The sequence below is a fragment of the Choloepus didactylus genome, chromosome 21 (genome assembly GCF_015220235.1).
Source record: "Choloepus didactylus isolate mChoDid1 chromosome 21, mChoDid1.pri, whole genome shotgun sequence".
In the NCBI taxonomy this organism is placed as follows: Eukaryota; Metazoa; Chordata; class Mammalia; order Pilosa; family Megalonychidae; genus Choloepus; species Choloepus didactylus.
Genome location: NC_051327.1, coordinates 37,323,805 through 37,343,507, shown reverse-complemented (window position 1 = coordinate 37,343,507; position 19,703 = coordinate 37,323,805). Strand labels below are relative to the sequence as shown.

Below are 19,703 nucleotides of genomic sequence, written 5' to 3'. Positions count from 1 at the left end.
CTGGGTGCTCCCACGCCAGGCCTCAGGGTCCCACTGCCCTCTCGGGTCAGCTCCAGCTAGTGCTGAAGGTGATCGGCAACACTGGCCTGGGAGCCGCAGGGCTCTTCCCCACGCTGAGCATGTGTGTGTCCCGAGGAGTGGCACCCCGAGATTCGGCTGGGGGTCATCCAGGCCTTCTGGAAGCTTCCCTGCTCTGTGGACGTGAGTGCCTGTGAGTTACTTCCCTGGGGTTGAGATTGGGCAGTGATGGGTCTTGAACACTGTTTGTTAATTCATTTACTCATTTCATTCATACATTCATTGCATGTTTACTGAGCACACACTATGTACCGGGCCCCTGGCCGGGCAGTGGCGTGGACAGGAGTCTGGGTGCCTGTATCCCGTGCAGGAGGCAGGTATTCACCAAATAAACTCACCATTAAGCATATGATTACAAACCACATTCTGTGCTCCCAGCCCTCTAGCGCAGGGGTTTGGCAAACTATGGCCCACGGGCCACACCCAGCCCACCGCCTGCGTTTGTAAATAAAGTTTTATTGGAACACAGTCATGCCTCTCTATTTGCGTATTGTCTGTGGCTGCTTTCCAGCTACGACGGCGGAGCTGAGTCGTTGTGATCAAGAATGTGTGGCCCACAAAGCCAAAAAGATTGAGTAATTGACCTTTGCAGAAGCTGTTTGCCGACCTCTGCACTCAGAGTCAAGGCCAAAGTCCTTACAGTGACCTCCCAGGCCCTTAGTGAGCTGACCTCCGACCCCTCTTTCACCTCTTGACCTCATCTCCTGCTGCTCCCTGCCAGCCGCCCTCCAGCCTCCCTGGACTCCCCATTGCTCCTCAAACATGCCAGGTTCATGTCTGCCCCAGGCCCTTTGCACTTCTTGTTGGGCCTTTGCCCCACGTGTCACCGACCGTAGGTCCTGTAGGTCTTTGCTTAAAAGTCACTTTCGCTGTGAAGCCGCCCTTGGTGGCTTCATTTCCGGGGGCTGCTGCGATAAACCGGGCGGCTGAAACCAACAGAGATTTATGGTCTCGCCTTCTGGAGGCCAGAGGTCTGAAATCGAGGCGTCGGCAGGGCGGGGTGCCCCGGGAAGCCCACGGGAAGCCTCCATCCTTGCCTCTCTCCTGGGTCCGGGTGTGGCCGGCGATCTCGGCCGCCCTGGGTGGTGGCCTGACTCAGTCTCCGCCTCTCTCACGTCAGGCTGTCCTCTCTCTGTGTCTGTCGGTGTCCCTTTCTCCTTCTTGTAAAGACGCCTGTCATACTGGACTAAAGGCTGTCCCTATGCCAGTGTGACCTCATCCCGACTTGCCTAATTCCACCTGTATGACCCCATCCCCAAATAAGGCCATGCTCCGAGCTCCCAGCGTTAGGGCTTCAGCCTCTCCTTATTGGTGGACACGAGTCTACCCTTAGCCCTTGGCTGGTTCGCTGTACCTCCCAGGCCCCCTAAGCCTCCGGGCCTCCTGCCTGCCTCTATCTTTCCTTCTTTAGTGCTTGTCAGCCCCAGATCTATTCAACATTCCATGTGAGCATCTTGCTTGCTGGCTGCCTCTGCCTCCTGGGACCAGAATATAAGCTTCTCGTGGACAGGGGCTGTTTGCCCGTCCACAGCTGTCTCCCGGCAGCTAGCACAGTGCCTGGCACGAAGCAGGGCTTGGTAAATACCTGTGGGATGAGTGGTGGTGTGGCGGCTGCGCTTTGAAAGAAATCAGCAGGGGTTGAGGGAGAGAGTCATGGGGTGGGGGGCGGCTTGCTTAGGTAGGGGCCCAGGAGAGCCAAGATCTATAGAAAGCACCACCTGTGGGATGGGCGCCGGGCTGGTTTTATACATAAAGATTTATTGGGACACAGCCTTGCCTGTCTGTTTATGTATTGTTGTGTATAGAAATGGCCAAGGCTCTGGGTTGCAGTGGGCAGAGGAAAGTGATGGGGAACCCGCACTGCCCCCCACAATGAGGCCCCAGAGAGTGTGTGTCAGGGAGGCCCCCACAAGGGGGGCACTGGCAACACTGGGTCAAGGCGGGGGACCACTTGCCGGAGCGTGGGCAGGTCGGGGGACAGTGCACTACAGGGTGGAGGGGCAGGGTCCTGGAGCCAGCGATCCATGCTCCCCCGCCTGTACCAGACCCCCGAGGGGGATGCTGAGATCCTCGTCAACACTACCTGGCCATGATGAGGGGCTCTGGGCCCAGGTGTGGTGTTCCCAGGCCAGTGAGCATTCCAGAGCCATGTCAGAGTGGGGAGGTGGGGAGCTGGCCTGGGTGCTTCCTGGTGCGTGCAGGTGGAGGGGTCAGAGCACCTGCTCCCTCCACCCCCTAGGGCTCCCCTGTCCCCTTCTCTCTCCTCTGTGCACCCCTTTCCCCTGCTTGGAACTTCCAGTCCTAGTTCCTCCACTGGATGACCTTGGAGAAGTCACTTCTCCCTGGGCCTCAGTTTCCTCCTCTGTAAAATGGGTGAGAGTCCCTGACCCCTGAGGCCCCTTCTAGCTCTGGCTGGGTCATGGCACAGAACCCAAAAGAGAGACCCGAGCCAGAGGTGAGGCAGCGTCTGTGAATCTCAGACCCCTTCTGGGCTCAGAGAGTTGCCTTTAAGCCGGGGGCCCCTGGGCAGAGTTCCCAAACCCCAAAGCCATCACTTGAAAAAATAAGTTCAACTGACTTTTTTTTTTCCCCATAAAAACTGTGGGTTTTATGGGTTTTTCCCATAACTAGTGGGTGAAGGGCCTGGAGCCTGATCCCCTGAGTTCAGATCCCATCTCAGCCACTTCCTACCCAGGTGCACTTGGACAGGTTACCTCTGTGAGCCTGTGTTTCTGCATCTGTGAGCTTAAGCTGACTCCATGCACAGAGACATTTAGAACTTTGTTAAGTGCTGAATGCATGACTGTTGCTTTAATGTTGTTATTATTGTACTACAGCCAGACGGTCAGAATTTCAAGGCATATGGTGAGGTGTAAATGGAAAGTTAAATTCTTCCTTTCACCTCCTCTTCTAGCCCCAAGTCCTGTGTCCTGAAGGCACTTGCTGGGCAGCCCATCAAAACTTGTAATGCATAGATGAACAGACACCCATCTCTCCTTAACAGCAGCAACTCAGAGTCACATTGTATGTCCTATTGTGCTTCTTGCTTTTTACCTTCCCTTGTCAGGGCCTGTGGGCTCCCACCTAAGGCTGCATGTTTTTCCCCTGGGAGCTTGTGCCAGAATGCATTTTACTGGTTGCCCTACCGATGGGCATATAGGTTGTTTCTAGTCTGTTTCCAATAGAAACAACCAAAATGCACCTCCACCTTTGGGCCCTTGGGAGCCTCTAAGTAAATTCCCTGGAAAGAAATTGCTGAGGCAAAGGGCATGCACATTTCAAAGCCAGAGATGATGTTGCTAAATTACCTTCTGAAGAAACGGCACTAGGAGAAGATGCACCTCTTTCCATTGGCAATTTCAGGCATGGGGTGAGATGGGTGGTAGGTGGGGTTGGGGAGGGGGCTGCTCTTGTAACCTTGTCAGCCAAGGTGCTCAGTCTCAATGGAGGCTCTGTTTTGCCTGGTGCGAGTAAGTGGGCATCTTATCCTACAATAGCCAGTCTCGGCTCTGTTCCATGATGGACTGTTCTAGAAGCTCTCTGCTGGGCCACCCAAGAAGGTTGGGTATAAACATTTTTTTCTTAGAATCCATTTCCCTTTAGTCTATCATTTTATCACTTTTGTTAAAGACTCACATCCCAAGAAAGATTTTACACAAGCACAGGCATGAATGCCAACAGCTCTTTGGCCTCAGTATCGGGGATACAGTAGGGAGTGGTGGGGACTGTGGCAGATGGGGAAGCACATGACTCAGCCCAAAGTGGCAGCCACTGCTCAGCTCTGGCCACTTGCTGCCCCTTATTGAGGGGTCGGGGATAGGAGAGCAGCCCCAGCATTCCTTGTTTTAGAGAAACCAGAGATACGGATTTTACACAAAGTCTCCCAATTTTCAAAGGTTGAAAAATAATTCAATTTTGAAAACAAATCTACATTGCATGAAAAATGAGGAAGAACTGAGAGGCTGGTCCAGACCAGAGGAGGCCAGGGAGACGTGACAACAAAATGCAGTGTGGGATCCGAGGTGGGATGTGGGGACAGAGAGGACACTAGTGGTAAAACTGGTGACATCCAAATAAAGCCTGGAGTTGAGTTAATCATAATATACCAATGTCGGCTTTGTAGTTTCCTCCACGCACAGTGGGGATGCAAGACGTTAACAACAGGGGATACAGGCAAGGGGGGCTTGGGAGTCGCTGAACTGCCTTTGCAACTTTTTTGTAAATCTAAAATTATTCTAAAATAAGTTTATTAAAACATATGCATGCACACACGTGCACACTCATGCACACACATACACACTGCATTGGGTATTGGTTAGTATCATGCAGGTCAAAGAAAACACACCCGTGGGTGGGATTCAGCCCATGGCCATGCTTTTTGCGAGTCCTGTTCCAGACCCCACAAGTTCTTGACCTCCTTTCACTCCAGCTCCCCCTGCCCCTTCCCAAAGCCCAGGTACCTTGGCCCTGCTCACCAGTCTGGGATCCCCGCCAGGTGGCTCGGAGGCACAGGCAGCGGTAGGCGCTGCAGTGTGAGCTGAGCATGAAGGTGTTTGGGCAGGAGCTGAGCTTTGTGAACTGCAGGGCAATGGGGACCCCCAGGAAGCGCCAGTCCCTGAACCTGGCCGAGCTCACCATCAAGTTCCTGAAGGCACCACGGGCCCGGCTCTGTCCTCCCTGCCCGGCTGACGCATCCCACCGACACTTCCCCTTTGACACTTCATTTGGAGCCAGGCTGCCTGAGTGCCAATCCCGGCTCCACCGCGTCCCTCCTTGGGCATGCTGCTGAACTCACAGCCTCGGTTTCTGCATCTGTGAAGTGGGGATAATTGCAAAATGTATGTCTACTGCATAGGGTTCTAGCATTAAATGAGATATTTCAGTACAGTGCTTAGCATGTGCCTGAGCCTCTCTTTGACCCTGGACCCCTGACCTCTGACCTTTTCTTCTTTTGTGAGGTCAAGGAAGAGGTGACTGAGAGCTGAAGGTTTAGAAGTGTGGGGCTTCTTCTCTCTGGAAGAGGGGTTGTCAATCTTTAGTGCCCAGCTGTGTTTCCAAGACAGCTGGCTCCCTCAAGAAAGCTCCATTCCCCTCTCTACGGGCACCCCAAGTCAGAGGCGCCAAGGGACGCTGGGGCAGACGTCAGCTACAGCTGGCCCCAGAGGACGTTCCGGCTCAAGCTTCTCCATCCCGAGAAGAAAACTGAGCTGGAAGGTAATGGGAACACATGTCCCTGTTTGCCGAGCCCCTTGCTGTGCACCAGAGGCAGGACGTGCACCTGTGGCATGATCACTGGGGGCCTCCCCTCCCTGACTGTCTGAGGTCGGCACTAGATCCAGCTCCTTTTTTTGGACAATCTCAGAGGTTGAAAAACGGTCAGGGTTTCCCTGGCCAACGCAGGGGCAGGCCCAGGATATTGGACCCTGGTCAAAACTCTCATTTTGCGCCCCCAGGAAAGATCGAGGCTCTCGGGAGTGCCCGCATGGGCCACCCGGAACTGATGTCTGCTACGTCCGGGTTTGCTCCACATCCTCCTCCTTCTCCATCTCAGGCACCTGCCACCTCCCTGGCATTTCCGACCCCCATCCCGGAGTCTTCACTCAACAATCGCCACCTCCTTTGGGCTTTCAGCAATTCCCCCACTTCTGCTTTGCTAGTAACATTTTTAGTTCTTGTTACCCAGGAAAGAATAAAGAAGAGACAAATGGCCTTAAATCCCACCTCCCCAAATCCTATTAATGCTTAAAATTGATAGTAGTAATAGCCCAGGAACATGTTTAAAAAAAATTTAGAGTATGGAAAGGTACAAAATGTCAAGTAAAAGCCTTGCCTCTCCCACCTTTCCAGGAGAAACGATGCACACACCAGGCTATATATCTGCAAAACTTTTTAGTTGTGTGTGTGAGTGTGTGTGTGTGTGTGTGTGTGTGTGTGTGTTTTAAACTGGAAGGATCACACTGCATTCTTTTGTTTGAACCTTGCTTTTTTTTTTTTAATTCAAAATTTTTTCTGGGCAGCTTTTTATACCAGTGCATGCCGGTACAACTTCAATTTCATTTAGTTTTTAAAAAATAGACAATGCATTGAAATGATTCAAAAGATATGAAAGGGCATAGAACCCTGGAACTGTTAAAGAGACTCTGGAGACTGGTCAACCTGTGGGCTGCGGTGTTGATGGCCACCTCTCCAGACGTCACAGGTGCCCCCAACAGTGGTGGCAGCAGACTACCCAGCCAGCTGAGAACTGCAAAGGAAGATATTTCAATAAAGGATCAGTTGACAGCCAGTAATAAAATAAAATGAAAAATTAGTCCTTCGGTTGTCCTAGCCACATTTCAAGGGCTCAATAGCCAGCCGTGGCTAGTGGTTTCCCTATTGGACAGTGGAGATGATGGGAAATTTATTTCCATCATTGCAGACCCCTTCCACCTACCTCAGCTCCACAGGCCCCTCATCACGCCAACCCTGAGAGGTTTTTTGGTGATTCCTTTCAGAGATAATCTATGCAAATACCCAGCAAATGGGTACGGACATATTTCCCCCACCTCTTGCAAAATGCATTTTGAGTGTCTGCGTGATATTCTTTGGAATGGAATTTATTTAGCCAATTCCCTAGTGAAGGGCTCTGATAAATATGTACCGTGCATACCCTTCTCTCTGCAGGGTGAATTCCTAGCAGTGAAATTGCTGGACCAAAGGGGGTGTGCATTTTGAATTTATTGGTACTTTTCACGGGATCTTAACCAGGGGTTCTGGAAGCCCCTGAAATTGGATGCAGGATTTCTGAGTCTGTCCGTCCTTCTGGGGACAGGGCTTAAAACTTTCATCCCATTCTCAAGCGGATCTGTGACTCTCCAATGGGTAAAACCCAATGGCTTTAGAGTTGCCTTTTGTCAAGCCAGACCTCTGGACATCTCTGCCCTCTGGGACTGATTCAGGTTCCAGAGCCTTCTCAGGGAGATCCAGAGTTGGGGGTGTTAAGGCAAGGCTGGGTGCTGTTTAGCTGCATAAAGACATGCCCCACTCTCAGCTCTTCTCTCTGGGTGGGGAGAAAACCAGGGGTTGGGGAGAGCAGTCTTCCTCTCCAGGTTGGGGGCTGCCTGAGGGCGGAGATCTGCAAATTGTTTTCAGGACTCCCCAGAGGCTGGCTCTTCCACTTGTTGGCTAAATGCACAAACGCTAATTGCTTGCATCTCCTGCTAGATGGCTCTGAGGCTCCCCGGGAAGCTGTCAGCAGTCTGGAAGTACGTGCCTTTAGGGAAACTGTTCCCCCCTCCCCAGACCCATCTCTACAGCGGAAACAGCTAGAGCTTCCCCAAGCCTGTTCAGGGGTGGCCCTCGCTCCAGGTACCCTGACTCAGTCCTCTTAGAAATCCCAGGTGGGATGGGGAAACCGAGGCAGATGAGCTCATGAATACAAAGTGGCAGAGCTGGGTTCAACGGGGCCCAAGCTTTATGGGGTTGAAGAATGGCGGGGGTGTGTTGTATTTAATTGGCCTCCGTCAGGCCTGTCGCTACAGGGTGATCCTAAGTCCCAGGTGGCCCAGGACAGCCCGGTTGACGCCCATTGACCCAGGACCATTATGTCTGGGGTTCCCTTTACCTGTTAATGTCCCGGTTTGGGTGAGACCGTCTACGATCACCCCATTCTCTGGCCCTGCTTTGAGAAAACCCTGGCCCACTCTGAGAAGCCTCTGATATAGACCAGATAAAAGCATCGCCAAGACATACCATTAAGTGGGGGAGCAGGGTGCAGAGCCAGAGAAGTGGGGAGCTGGTGGGGCGCCGGGTGCAGAGCTGAACAGGCATCTATTTGTTTAGAAGGAACTGGGAGCCAGCATGTGTAAACTCGTGTCTGCATGCACACACACATGCACACACAGATTCAAGTGTACGCTCAGGTCGCCTCTCTCTTTTTAATATTTTTTTTATTAGAGAAGTTGTGGATTTACAGAAAAATCATGCAGAAAATACAGAGTTCCCATATACCACCTGTTTGAGTTTCCTAAGCTGCTCAAAGTGAATACCATGAAATGGGTCGGGGTAAACAATGGGAACTTATTAGCTTATGGTTTGGGGGCTAAAAGAACGTCCAAATCGAGGTGCCATCCAGGCAATGACCTTTGGAAATAAAGGTCTCCCGGAAGACTGTGGCGTTCTGGGGCCGACTGCCTGCGATCCTTGGTCCTTAGGTTGTCACATGACAAGGCACATGGCGGCGTCTCCTGGTCTCTCTTCTCTTTCACGTTCTGTTGACGTTCAGCTCTGGCTGCTCCATGCATGGCTTTCTCTCTCTCTGTCTGCATTTCATTCTTTGTAAAGGGCTCCAGTAAGAGGATTAAGACCCATCCTGAATGAGTTGGGCGCACCTGAAGTCACCTCATCAAAAGGTCCTACTTACCCTGGGTTCACACCCACAGGAATGGATTAACTTTAAGAACATGTTTTTTCTGGGGTACATACAGCTCCAAACCACCACACCATCCCTGTTGACATCTTACATGAGTGTGGTCCCTTTGTTACAAATAATAAAAAATATTATTATAATTGTACCATTAACTATGGTATGTAGTTTATATGAAAGGTTGCTGTTTGTGTTGTACAGTCCTATGGTGTTGTTTTTCTACTATTTTTATTCTGGTAACTTATATACAACCTATAATTTCCCATTTTAACCACTTTCCCTGGTGTTAATTATATTCACAATGTTGGGCTACCATCACTACCAGCCATAACCAAAACCTTCCCGTCACCCCAAACACTCTATACTTATTAAGCATTAACTCCCCGTTTCTACCCCACCCTCTAACTTGTGTTCTAGATTCTGACTCTGTGAATTTGCATATTCTAATTATTTCATGTAAATGAGATCACACAATATTTCTTCTTTTTTTTTTTTTACATTTTCATAGCAGTTTTATTTGTAAAAGACAAAAACTGGAATCATCCCAGATGTCCTTTAGCTGGCAAAAAGTTAAAAACTATGGTACATACACACACAACAACAACTTGTGAGAAATCTCCACGGAATCATGCTGAGAAAAAAAAAGACAATCCCAAAAGATTACATATTGTATGATTCCATTTATATAATCTTTTTGAAATGACAGTGTGCCGGTTTGAGTGTATTGTGTCCCCCAAATGCCATTATCTTTGTGGTCTTGTGTGGGGCAAACGTTTTTGGTGCTGGTTGGATTTGCTTGGAATGTGCCCCACCCAGCTGTGGGAGATGATTCTGATGAGATGTTCCCATGGAGGTGTGGCCCCACCCATTCAGGGTGGGCCTTGATCCGTGGAGCTATATAAAGGAGCTGACTCAAAGAAAGGAAACTGAGTGCAGCTGGGAGTGATGTTTTAAAGAGGAGCAAGCTTGCTGGAGAGGAACATCCTGGGAGAAAGCCGTTTTGAGGCCGGAGCTTTGGAGCAGACGCCAGCTGCCTTCCCAGCTAGCAGAGGTTTAGCAGACGCTATTGGCCATCCTCTGGTGAAGGTACCCGATTGCTGAGGTGTTACCTTGGACGCTTTGTGGCCTTAAGACTGTAACTGTGTAGTGAAATAAACCCCCATGTTATAAAAGCCTATCCATCTCTGGTGTTTTGCATTCTGCAGCATTAGCAAACTAGGACAGACAGAATTTTTTAAATGCAGGACAAATAGTGGGAAGGAAGAGGTAGAACCATGAACTTACACAGGTGATAAAATTGTAAAGAATTTAACACACACACATATATACACATGAGTACAAGTAAAAGTGGGACAGTCTGGATAATATCAGTAGATTGCGTAATGTGAGCATCCTGGTTGTGATATTATACTATAGTTTTGCAAAATGTTGCCATTGGAGGGAAACCAAGCAAAGTTACTACGGATCTTTCTGTTTTATTTCTTACAACTGCATGTGAGTCTACAGTTATCTCAATAAAAATTTCAATTAAAAAATGTATCCAACATAATTATTTAGGAAGTAAAAAGTAAGAGACTTCTCTCCTTGTTTCCCCCATGCTTACCCTACAGGAGATTGTTAACATTAGAATGTGTATCTTCCCAAGTTTTCCCTCTGCTTACAGTTTTCTAAACCAAAACGGAACTGTGCTATTTATCTGTCTTGGTAGCTTCTTTTGTTCACTTAAAGGCAGACTTCCTTCTGTGGCAGTTAGGGTTGCCAGAAATAGCAGATACAAGCACCGACCACACAAATTAGCAACAGGTAATATTTTAGTATATCTCATATGTGTTGCCATTTTCCTGGTAACTCTTAACAGCAATACACACACCTACTTCTTTTGGAAGGATGGTTGCATGATATTGCACTGCACGATAGTTAGCCTTTGCCTGCTACGATGAGGGGGATCTTTAGACTGGGGATCGTGGCAGCCCAGTGGTCAGAGCCCTCCTTTCCTTAGGGAAAAGGGTGGCACCTGGAGCAGCAGTGGCCCACGTGACCAGAGCACAGCCGTGAGGTCATCGAGCCTAATCATCAACTTTCCCGAGGCTCAGCTGAGGCTTCTTTGTGAATAAATCTCCCAAGGCTCTGCTGAACTATATGAAGCTCTCCTCTTCCTCTTGTTTGCAGAGATTGTTGACTTCCGTTTTTGCTGCCATTGGGAAAAATCCTCTTTTAAGTAAGTCCATAGTTAAAACTCATGGGTAACTTTTTACCTGGCATGTTCTTTGGTCTTGGGGTTGAGCTGGGCTGGAGTAGGAGTGCACCCTTCCCATTAATCCTCAAGATTCTCTTATTTGCATGGTATCTTACATTTTAATTGTTCACACTTTGATATTCAATTCAGCCAACATTAACTGAGAGCTATAGCAGAAAAAGCCAGGGCTTGGGATTCCTCACTGTGTCTTACCAGACACCTGACCTTCTAGAGCCTCAGTTTCCTCATCTGTAAAATGGGATAGGAATACCTCCTCTTCAGAGTTATAATGTCTATACTGCCCCTACTGCAGTGTCTAGCTGATAACAGAAGCTCAGTAAATAAGTCATTGTTTATAGTAATGTTAAGACCCCGTGGTAGGTGCTGAGGGGTAAACAGAATTAAGAAATACATCCCTGAAGTTATCTCATTACTCTTAATTTTGATGTAATTTCAAACCTACTGGAAAGTTGTAATAATAGAACAAGGAACTCCCACCCACCTTTACCCGCATTCACCAACTATCTAAATTTTTCTCCATTATTTTGCCCCATCTCTCTTTCTATTTGTCAATATAAAATTCGTTTTAGGACCCACTTGGAAGTAGGTTGTAGACATGCCTCTTTGCCCCTAAATACTTCAGTGTGTATTCCCAAGGACATAACCACCATTCAATTATCAAAAATCAGGAAATTTAACAAATTCTCCAAGTATTTTTAATAGGCCGTTTTGAGCTGTCTTTTTTGGCAGGACTATAACCCAAAACTTAATTTTGTGTGGCTTTTCAATACCTGTGCATTGAGTGTAAGAATCAGGCATGTTTTGTAGCCTGAGGCCAGCAGGGGTGGTCTTGAAAAGGAAAAGGCCTTGCTATGAGGGCACCTCGAGAGCTGGGACAGCAGCCTTTGTTCGGGTACCCGTGGGTGACGCAGCCACACCTGGTGCTGAGATGCGTGTCCTTCCTTCTGCCACCAGAGAAGCTGCACTGGCACCAAGCCCTGCCAGGCCCGAGACACTCCACTGTTGGCAGAGCGGCCACGCAGGCTTTCTCTGAAACACAAGCCGCTCGTCTCCTTTCCTGCCCGGCCCCCCTCCCAGCTCGAGCCTGGCACACAAGGCCCTTCCGTGGAACCCCCACCACTGCACTTCCTTTTTCTTCTTTATGAGAGAAGTTGTGGGTTTATGGAACAGTCACGCATAAAATACAGGATTCTCATACACCACCCCCACCAACTTCCTGCACTGGAGTGAACATTTGTTACACTGACGAGAGCACAATTTTACAATTGCACTATTAAGTAAAGTCCATGGTTTAACTTGGGGTCCACTGTGTAGTGTAGTTCCATGGAATTTTTCAAAAAAAATTTATTCTGTTACCATATATACAATCTAACATTTCTCCTCTTAATCACATTTAGATATATTTCAGTGCTGTTAATCATGTTCACAATATTGTGCTCCCATCACCACCACCCTAAATGTTTCCATCATTCCAGATAGGAACCTGTACGTTTTAACCCTTCACTTCCCATTCCCTATCCCCACCCCGTTCCCTGGTAACCCGTATTCTAGATTCTGACTCTATGAAGTTGCTTATGCTAATTGTTTCAAATCAGTGAGATCACACAATATTTGTCCTTTTGTGTCTGGCTTATTTCACTCAACATAATGTCCACAAGGATCATCCATGTTGTTGCATGTACCAGGACTTCTTTCCTTTTTATGGCTGAATAATATTCCATTGTGAGTACAGACCACATTTTGCTTATCCTTTCATCTGTTGATGGACGCTTGGGTTGCTTCCATCTTTTTGCAAGTCGAATAAGGCTGCTATGAACATCAGTGTGCAGGTATCTGTTCAAGTTCCTGCTTTCAATTCTTTGGGATATATACCTAAAAGAGAGATTGCTGGGTCATATGGTAATTCTATAGTTAACTTTCTGAGGAACCGTCAAACTATTTTCTACAGTATCTGCACCTTTTTACCTTCCTACCAGTAATGGAGTGTTCCTATTTCTCCACATCCTCTCCAGCACTTGTTGTTTTCCTTTTTTTTTTTTTTTTATTGTTTAATAGTAGGGATTTTAGTGGGTTTGAAATGGTATCTCACTGTGGTTTTAATTTGCATTTCCCTAATGGCTAATGCTATGGAGCATCTTTTCACGTATTTAGTGGCCATTTGTGTATCTTCTTTGGAGAAATGTCTATTCAAGTCTTTTGCCCATTTTTTAATTGAGTCATTTGTCTTTTGTTATTGAAGAAGGATAACTTTTGGGCAACAACATGAAGGACATGGGGAGGGAGCTGGGAAGGGTACTGCAGGCAGAGGGCCAGGCCCATGCCAAGGCCGGGTGTAGAACATGCCTGGAGCGTGAGAAGCACATCCCGAGGCCTGCGTTGCTGGAGCCGAGCAGGAGGGGGTCAGAAAAGAGGAGGGACAGATCGTGTAAGAGTAATCAGGAGACATTTAGTTAATGATCTGCGTGGAAACCATTTACTCTCAGAGATGAGGGAAGACGGCAATTTGTGGTTAAGGAACAACAGCAAAAGCAAGATTTATTTAAAAAAAAAAAGAGGGAGCGCAGTAAACAGCAGGCAGTCTGGGAAGAGGGAGCCTCGTTTTCACATCTTCTGAGTAAATGGGTCAGCTGATGGCCAGCAAAGGGGTCGGCGGGTTGCTCCGCCTGGAGCAGCTGCTGAGAGCGACCGCGATGGCAAGTGTGGTTGTTTATGGCGTCCCTGAGAGCCTTGAGTGCTGAGCTGCGGAGGAGCCAGCCCGTCTGTCCTGGGTCACGCTGCCTGTGTCCTCCTGCCCTCATCTTGTAGCTCTGTAAGGCTCCGGAGGAATCCTTGTTTTCCTTTGCAACTTTGGCTTTTATCCCGAGAAAAGCGGGGTCTCTGTGATCTGACGTGTTTCAAAGGGGTTGCTGGGTCGCCCTGTGGCGAATGGATCTCGGGGGCCTGCGTGGAAGCCGGGAGGTCGCGAGGAGACCCTTGTGGCAGCACAGGCGAGATGGCGAGGGCTCGAGCTGGGGAGACCCGGAGGTGGCAGGAGTGGCTGGATTCCACACTGTTGGCCATGCCGTCAGTCCCACTCCCAGGCGTTTATCCCATAGAACTGAAAGCAGGTGTCAGGAAAAAAACCTTGTACACAAGGTCACAGCAGCATTATTCACAAGAGCCAAAAGGTGGAAACAACCCAACTGTCCACCTACAGAGGAATGGGAAAACAAAAATGTGGCGGATCCACACCGTGGAGTATTACTCAGCCATGAAAAGGGATGGAGCTCTGATACCTGCTACAATGTGGATGAACCTCAGAAACACGATACTAAGTGAAAGAAGCCAGATACAAATGGCCACGTACTGTATGATCTCATTTATCTGAAATTCCAGAAGAGCAAATCCATAGAGACAGAAAGTAGATTAGAAGTTGTGAGGGGCTGGGGGAGGGAGGAATGGGGAATGGCTGCTTCATGGGAATGGGGTTTCCTTTTGGGGTGATGGAAATGTTCTGAAACTAGACAGAGGTGATGGTTGCAAAACAATGTGAAGGTACTAGATGCCACCGAATTGTACATTTCAGAATGATTTTTAAAAAGTGAATTTTATGTTATGTGTCTTTCACCACAGCTTGTAAAAAATGTAATATTTTAAAAATGTGGTCAGATTCTGGACATATTCCCTGACAGACTGGATATGTTCAAATCTGTAGCATAGATGACATATTTGGAAAAATAGAGTTTAAAATATTGGAGGTGGGTTGGGATGGAGGAGAGCTAAACCCTGTCTCCTTCCATCTATCCCAGCTCTTGTCAGGGATGGACCTGCAGGTCGAGCCTGTCCCCGTGGCTGATGTTGGGGTCTTTTCAGGGCCAGAGTGACCTGTGGCTGGTGGCAGGCAGCTGGGCACCACGGTCGAGGCCCAGCTGGAGGCAAAGCTGTGACACTTGGCAGCCCCGTGATCCTCGCTGGCCGTCGCCGCATGGCTGGGCAGCCTCCTGAGTGACCAGGCCCACGTGTCCGGTAGGAGAGAGCCCCACCTCCCACCCCAACCCCTCCTCCCCTTTAGTAATCCCCATCACCCTAACCTCCCCAATATCAACAGCCCCTCTAAGGCAAAGCCCAGGCTCCATATCCATCCATAGCCTCTGCTCAAGCCCCCAGACCCTCCTCCCCTCTGTGGACCCTGGCCTCTCCTGAATCGTAAGACAGCACCTTTCAGACTGTTCTGAAACACTTTTTACCTTTTGACCCCAAGTGCACAGGGTGCCTTTAAAATATCGAGCCCACGGCCTGGCAGGGGCACCAGCCAGTTGTAGCAGATGCCCACTGTGGTCCCGGAGCCAGCCTGGAGGCCCCAGGCTATGCCAGGCAGTAGCTCTGCAGGCTCGTCACAGGGCATGGTTGGGGAGCCTGAGCAAAGGTGGGGGCTGGGGCGGGGGCTCCTGGAGCTGTTAGCCCCTGGCCTGGGCGTTTATTAGTATTTCAACTGGTGCAGCCGTGCCCGTGCTTTCTGGCTGAATGTCAGCATGTACCCTGAAACAGACATTCCATAAGGTGAAATTTACCCGGACTATCCATGATGCAATGTCATTCTTTTCCTCTTTTACCTGTTACGTTATGTTTTATTTATTTATACTTTATTTTAAAATTTTAGCTGGGACTCACAAAATTGACTTTTGGGGTTGCCATTGGTGCAAATTACCCCAGCTGCAGTCCTGATGTGGGAGCTCCCACAAATGGGAGGCCCAGTGGCTGAATCTCTGAGTGGCCCACCTGGCCAGCTCCCACCCCAGGTGGGTCCCCGCTTCCCCTCCTTACTGGTCCCAGCGTGAGGGTGTCATTCCTTGGGTGGCCGGGCCACCTGTCAGGCTTGCCCCTCTCCCGACAGTGGGCTGCAGGCAGTGGCCCTGCACGGGAAGCTTTGCCTGCCAGGGCTCATGGGGCTGTGTGCCCTGGGCCTGCTGCAGCCACAGTGCAGCTGCCTCTGGACCAGCTCCCTGAGGATCAGGTACGGCCTCCTGGGTAAGCTGGATGGGCCAGCCCGGGGCGAGATGGGGGTGGCAGGACCTGTACCCGGCTCCTGGAGCTGGGGCATTATGGTGAAGGTGCCACTGTCGCCATGCCTTTTGAGCCTTGCCACCCTGCTTCTTAGCCAGGTAGTCATTCTGTTGGCTCCAACTGTGACTATGACTGAGCACATGCTCATTAAAAAAAGTGTGTGTGTGTTGGGGGTGGGCAGGCAGGCCTTCACCAGTCTCTTAAAAGCTCCCCATCGACGGGTTCCGACCAGTGACATTGGGCTGAGCTCACCCTCCCCTCCTCGGAGCCATGGTGGAGGCCTGCCTGGAGGAGGAGGGCAGGGCCGGCTGTGTTGACCCGCACAGGTGAGGCGAGGCAGCCGGCATAGGAGTGCAGCACCAGCTAGAAGCTGCAGGTGGAGCGCGGCTTGCAGGGCACCCACCAGCTGCAGCTGGGCCACGAATTCCACCACACGCAGATTCCAGCCTTCAGCCACAGGGAGGGTGCCCGGGCCGGGGTAGGGGGACTGGGGAGCCACATCCCTAGACAGCGACAGGCTCAGGGAAGTGGTGGTTTGAGCACCATGAACTCATCCTGGAAGAGACTGATTTGCTTAAGGTCATGCAGCTGCACAAGGACAGATCTGGGGTTGGAGCATTTATTAAACATCTACTGTATACCCGGCACTGGGGGTTCAGCTGTGAACAGGGAAGCAGCAGACCCCTGCTATTCTGTTGCTGGGTGTGGGCAGAGAGAGACAAAAACCGAATCAACAGAAAACTAATTGCCATGGGTGGTAAATAAAGCAGAGGCCAAAAGAGCATAGTAGAGGGGCTCTAATTTGGATGGGGTTGGGGCAGACTTCTTTGCGGGCAGTAACACTTAAGTTGAACATTAAGATACCAGACAATACCAGCTCCCTGGATGTCTGTTCCCGCAGAGGAAGCACCAAGTGCAAAGGCCCTGGGGCAGGAGGGAGGACGGATCGGTTAAGGAACTGGCAGGGGGCCAGTGAGGCCAGAAGGGTGAGCCAAGGGAGAAGTGGCTGTGCGTTTGTTAATTTTCTTGTTTAAGGTCTGCCTGCTTCATGGGACTGTCACTCCTCGCGGGCAGGGTCTTCAGGCTCATTTACCCCTGGGTACCTGTTGCCCAGCTCTGCTCCTGGCACCTGCCTGGAACTCAGGAAAAGTATGTTCGGTGAATGGATAACGAATGAGCCTGTGTTGCTTTGACCCCTGCCCCAGAGGTAGGTGAGGAGAACGGAGTTCCAGAGCCTGCAGGTGTGAAACACCGATGCATGACGTAGGCTGTCCAGGGAGCTGGGGCCCAAGGCTCCCATGGGTGGATGGGTGGGGGGCAGCAGTCCTGGGTTTACAGGAAGCCGATCAGGGGTCATCTCTCCAGGGCGCCCGGCATGACTGCTGGCTCTTTCAACTTGTTATCTGGGCATGGAAGAGGGTATGGGAAGTGAAGCACTTGCCTCGGGTGCAAAATTTAATGGGGCGTCAAAACTCAGTCATCAAGTCAAATCATATTGCAATGCAGGATTTTACAAAATCAAAATTAATGCCCCCCAAACCTCATGCCTCCCACAAAACCATCTCCCCAGAAAGGCAAGCCGGCATCCCTGGGGCAGGTGGCAGCCAGGATGGCCGGGGACTGGGCGGGTCCCATGGGCCTCCCAGAGGGTGTGACAGTGGTGCGTGTCCCCAGGCCCAGCTCCAGCACGAGGAGGGCTCAGGCCACCTGCACTTGCAGCTGGAGGCGAGCTACGGGAAGCACTGGGACAAGGTCAAAACAAGGGGCACCTCTGGGTCAGCCAGACCTGCGAGAATGACTCGGGCCCCGCCGTGGGCAATTACTTCCCAGAGGTGAGCTCGGCCGCTGCTGCAGGGCCTGTAGCAGGGACGGTGGGAGCTGGGCACCTCCCCTCCATGCCCCTTTGAGCCAGGGCTGCCAGGACGCCGGGAACTAACATTACCTTTCTCACCTCCGTCCCCAGGCTGATTCTCACCTAACTCCATGACCCTGGGTCGGGGTGGGGGTGGGGGTGGGTGAGTGGTTAGGGGCAGGGGTTAGACATTTGCTTGCATGCCACACACTGCCCTAAACTCACCACCAGCCTCTGCCAGCGGGCTTGGGAAATGTGGTTTCCCAACTCGAAAATGCATTTGGAAACAAGGGTTCACTTTTAGAGTTCAGTGAGGGGTGTAGTGGGGTATTCTTTTTGGTAAGTTGGGAAGGGCTGAGGCTTGACAGCTGCACAGCAATTGTACACTTATAAAGTACGTGCTTAACATTTCGTGATTTATTTTTTAAAGTATGCCGATACTACTTGAATAAATTCTCCTTGTGAAAAAAGTAAAGCATTTAAAATAAGGCTAAAATTCCCTCTGGGAGTTCCATCCCCATCCCCCACGGTTAAAGTCTGGAGAGGAGAACTTTCTCTGTCCCGTTGCTCTGAGGACTTGTCAAATGCACTTTGTTTTGTTTGGTGAGTCTTTCCATGCATCCTTCAGCCATGGGTCTTGGAGAACTTTCCGAATCATTTTAGAAAAACCTGCTCTATTCTTTTAAACAGCTCTGTAGTCGTCCATATGTGGCCATGCTGCATTTTATTTAGCCATTTCCCTCTTGGTGGTTTCTAATAGTGCACGCCTGAGTGTCCTTGGGCAGGCCTCTGGGGGCAGATGTCGCAGTGTGGAATTTCTAGGGTTATGGAATTTGTGTGTTGTTAATTTGCTGGCTTTTGTCAATTTGCCCTCCAAACTGGCTTTACCCATCACTCGCCTTCCAACAATAGCAGCTCCTCATATTTTCAGCAACGCTTGATTTTTACCACTTCAAAAATATTGCGAATCTGAGTAGAAAATGATATCTTGTTTGCATCTCCCTTGTTCCTTAATAAAGGCTAAATGGCAAGCTTCTTTTCTTACATTTATCCCACCATTTGCATTATCCTTTCTGTGAAGTGCTTTTTCGTATCGTTTGCCATTTAAAGATATCAGCTAGCTTTGAACTTTTTTAAAGCAGCTTTATTGAGATATAGTCACATATCATACAATCCATCCAAAGTATACAATTGGTTGTTCAGAGCATCATCACATAGTTGTACATTCATCATCACAATCAATTTTAGAACATTTTCGTTATTAAAAGAAAAAAATAACCCAAACATCCCATGCCCGTTTCCCCCCACTATTATTTACCCAGTGTGGTACATTTGTTATTGTCAATGGAAGAATATTAAAATATTACTGTCAACTATAGTCTGTAATTTGCAGTCGGTGCATTTTCCCCCATATACCCCTCTATTATTAACTCCTTGTAATAGTAAGGTACATTTGTTATAGGTCATGAAAGAACATTTTTATGTTTGTACTATTAATCACAGTCATCGCCCACCACAGGGTTTACTGTTACGAAGTCCCTTGTTTTATTCTCCAACGTTCCCTCTAGTGACATACATGACCCTAAACTTACCCTTTCAGCCACAATCATACACATAATTCAGTGCTGTTAATTACACTCAACATAATGTGCTACCATCACCTCTACCTGTTTCCAAACATTTAAATTCAACCTGGTTAAAAATTCTGCACACGTTAAGTATCTGCTCCCCCATTCTCTACCCTTATTCTATTTCCTGGTAACCTATATTCTAGATTTTAACTCTATGAGTTTACTTATTATAATTAGCTCATATTCGTGAGATCATACAATATTTGTACTGTCTAACTTATAAAACTCAACATAATGTCCTCAAATTTCATCCATGTTGTCGCACGCTTTAGGACTTCATTCCTTCTTTTTTTTTTTTTTTTTTTTAATCATCATTTTATTGAGATATATTCACATACCACGCAGTCATACAAAACAAATCGTACTTTCGATTGTTTACAGTACCATTACATAGTTGTACATTCATCACCTAAATCAATCCCTGATACCTTCATTAGC

The 19,703-nt window shown here is 49.1% G+C and overlaps 1 protein-coding gene across 1 annotated transcript in view; it reads left to right on the top strand.

The window, feature by feature from the left end:
- The window catches only part of LOC119517245, a 119,137-nt gene that overhangs the window by 24,251 nt on the left and 75,183 nt on the right, over positions 1-19,703 (top strand). Inside the window, 13 exon segments of the mRNA XM_037813807.1 lie at positions 51-130; positions 132-201; positions 2,097-2,154; positions 2,157-2,209; positions 4,601-4,855; positions 5,125-5,185; positions 5,188-5,292; positions 5,532-5,818; positions 7,374-7,425; positions 15,558-15,746; positions 16,109-16,248; positions 17,463-17,532; positions 17,535-17,614. Of these exon segments, the coding sequence (XP_037669735.1) occupies positions 51-130; positions 132-201; positions 2,097-2,154; positions 2,157-2,209; positions 4,601-4,855; positions 5,125-5,185; positions 5,188-5,292; positions 5,532-5,818; positions 7,374-7,425; positions 15,558-15,746; positions 16,109-16,248; positions 17,463-17,532; positions 17,535-17,614 (1,500 nt within the window).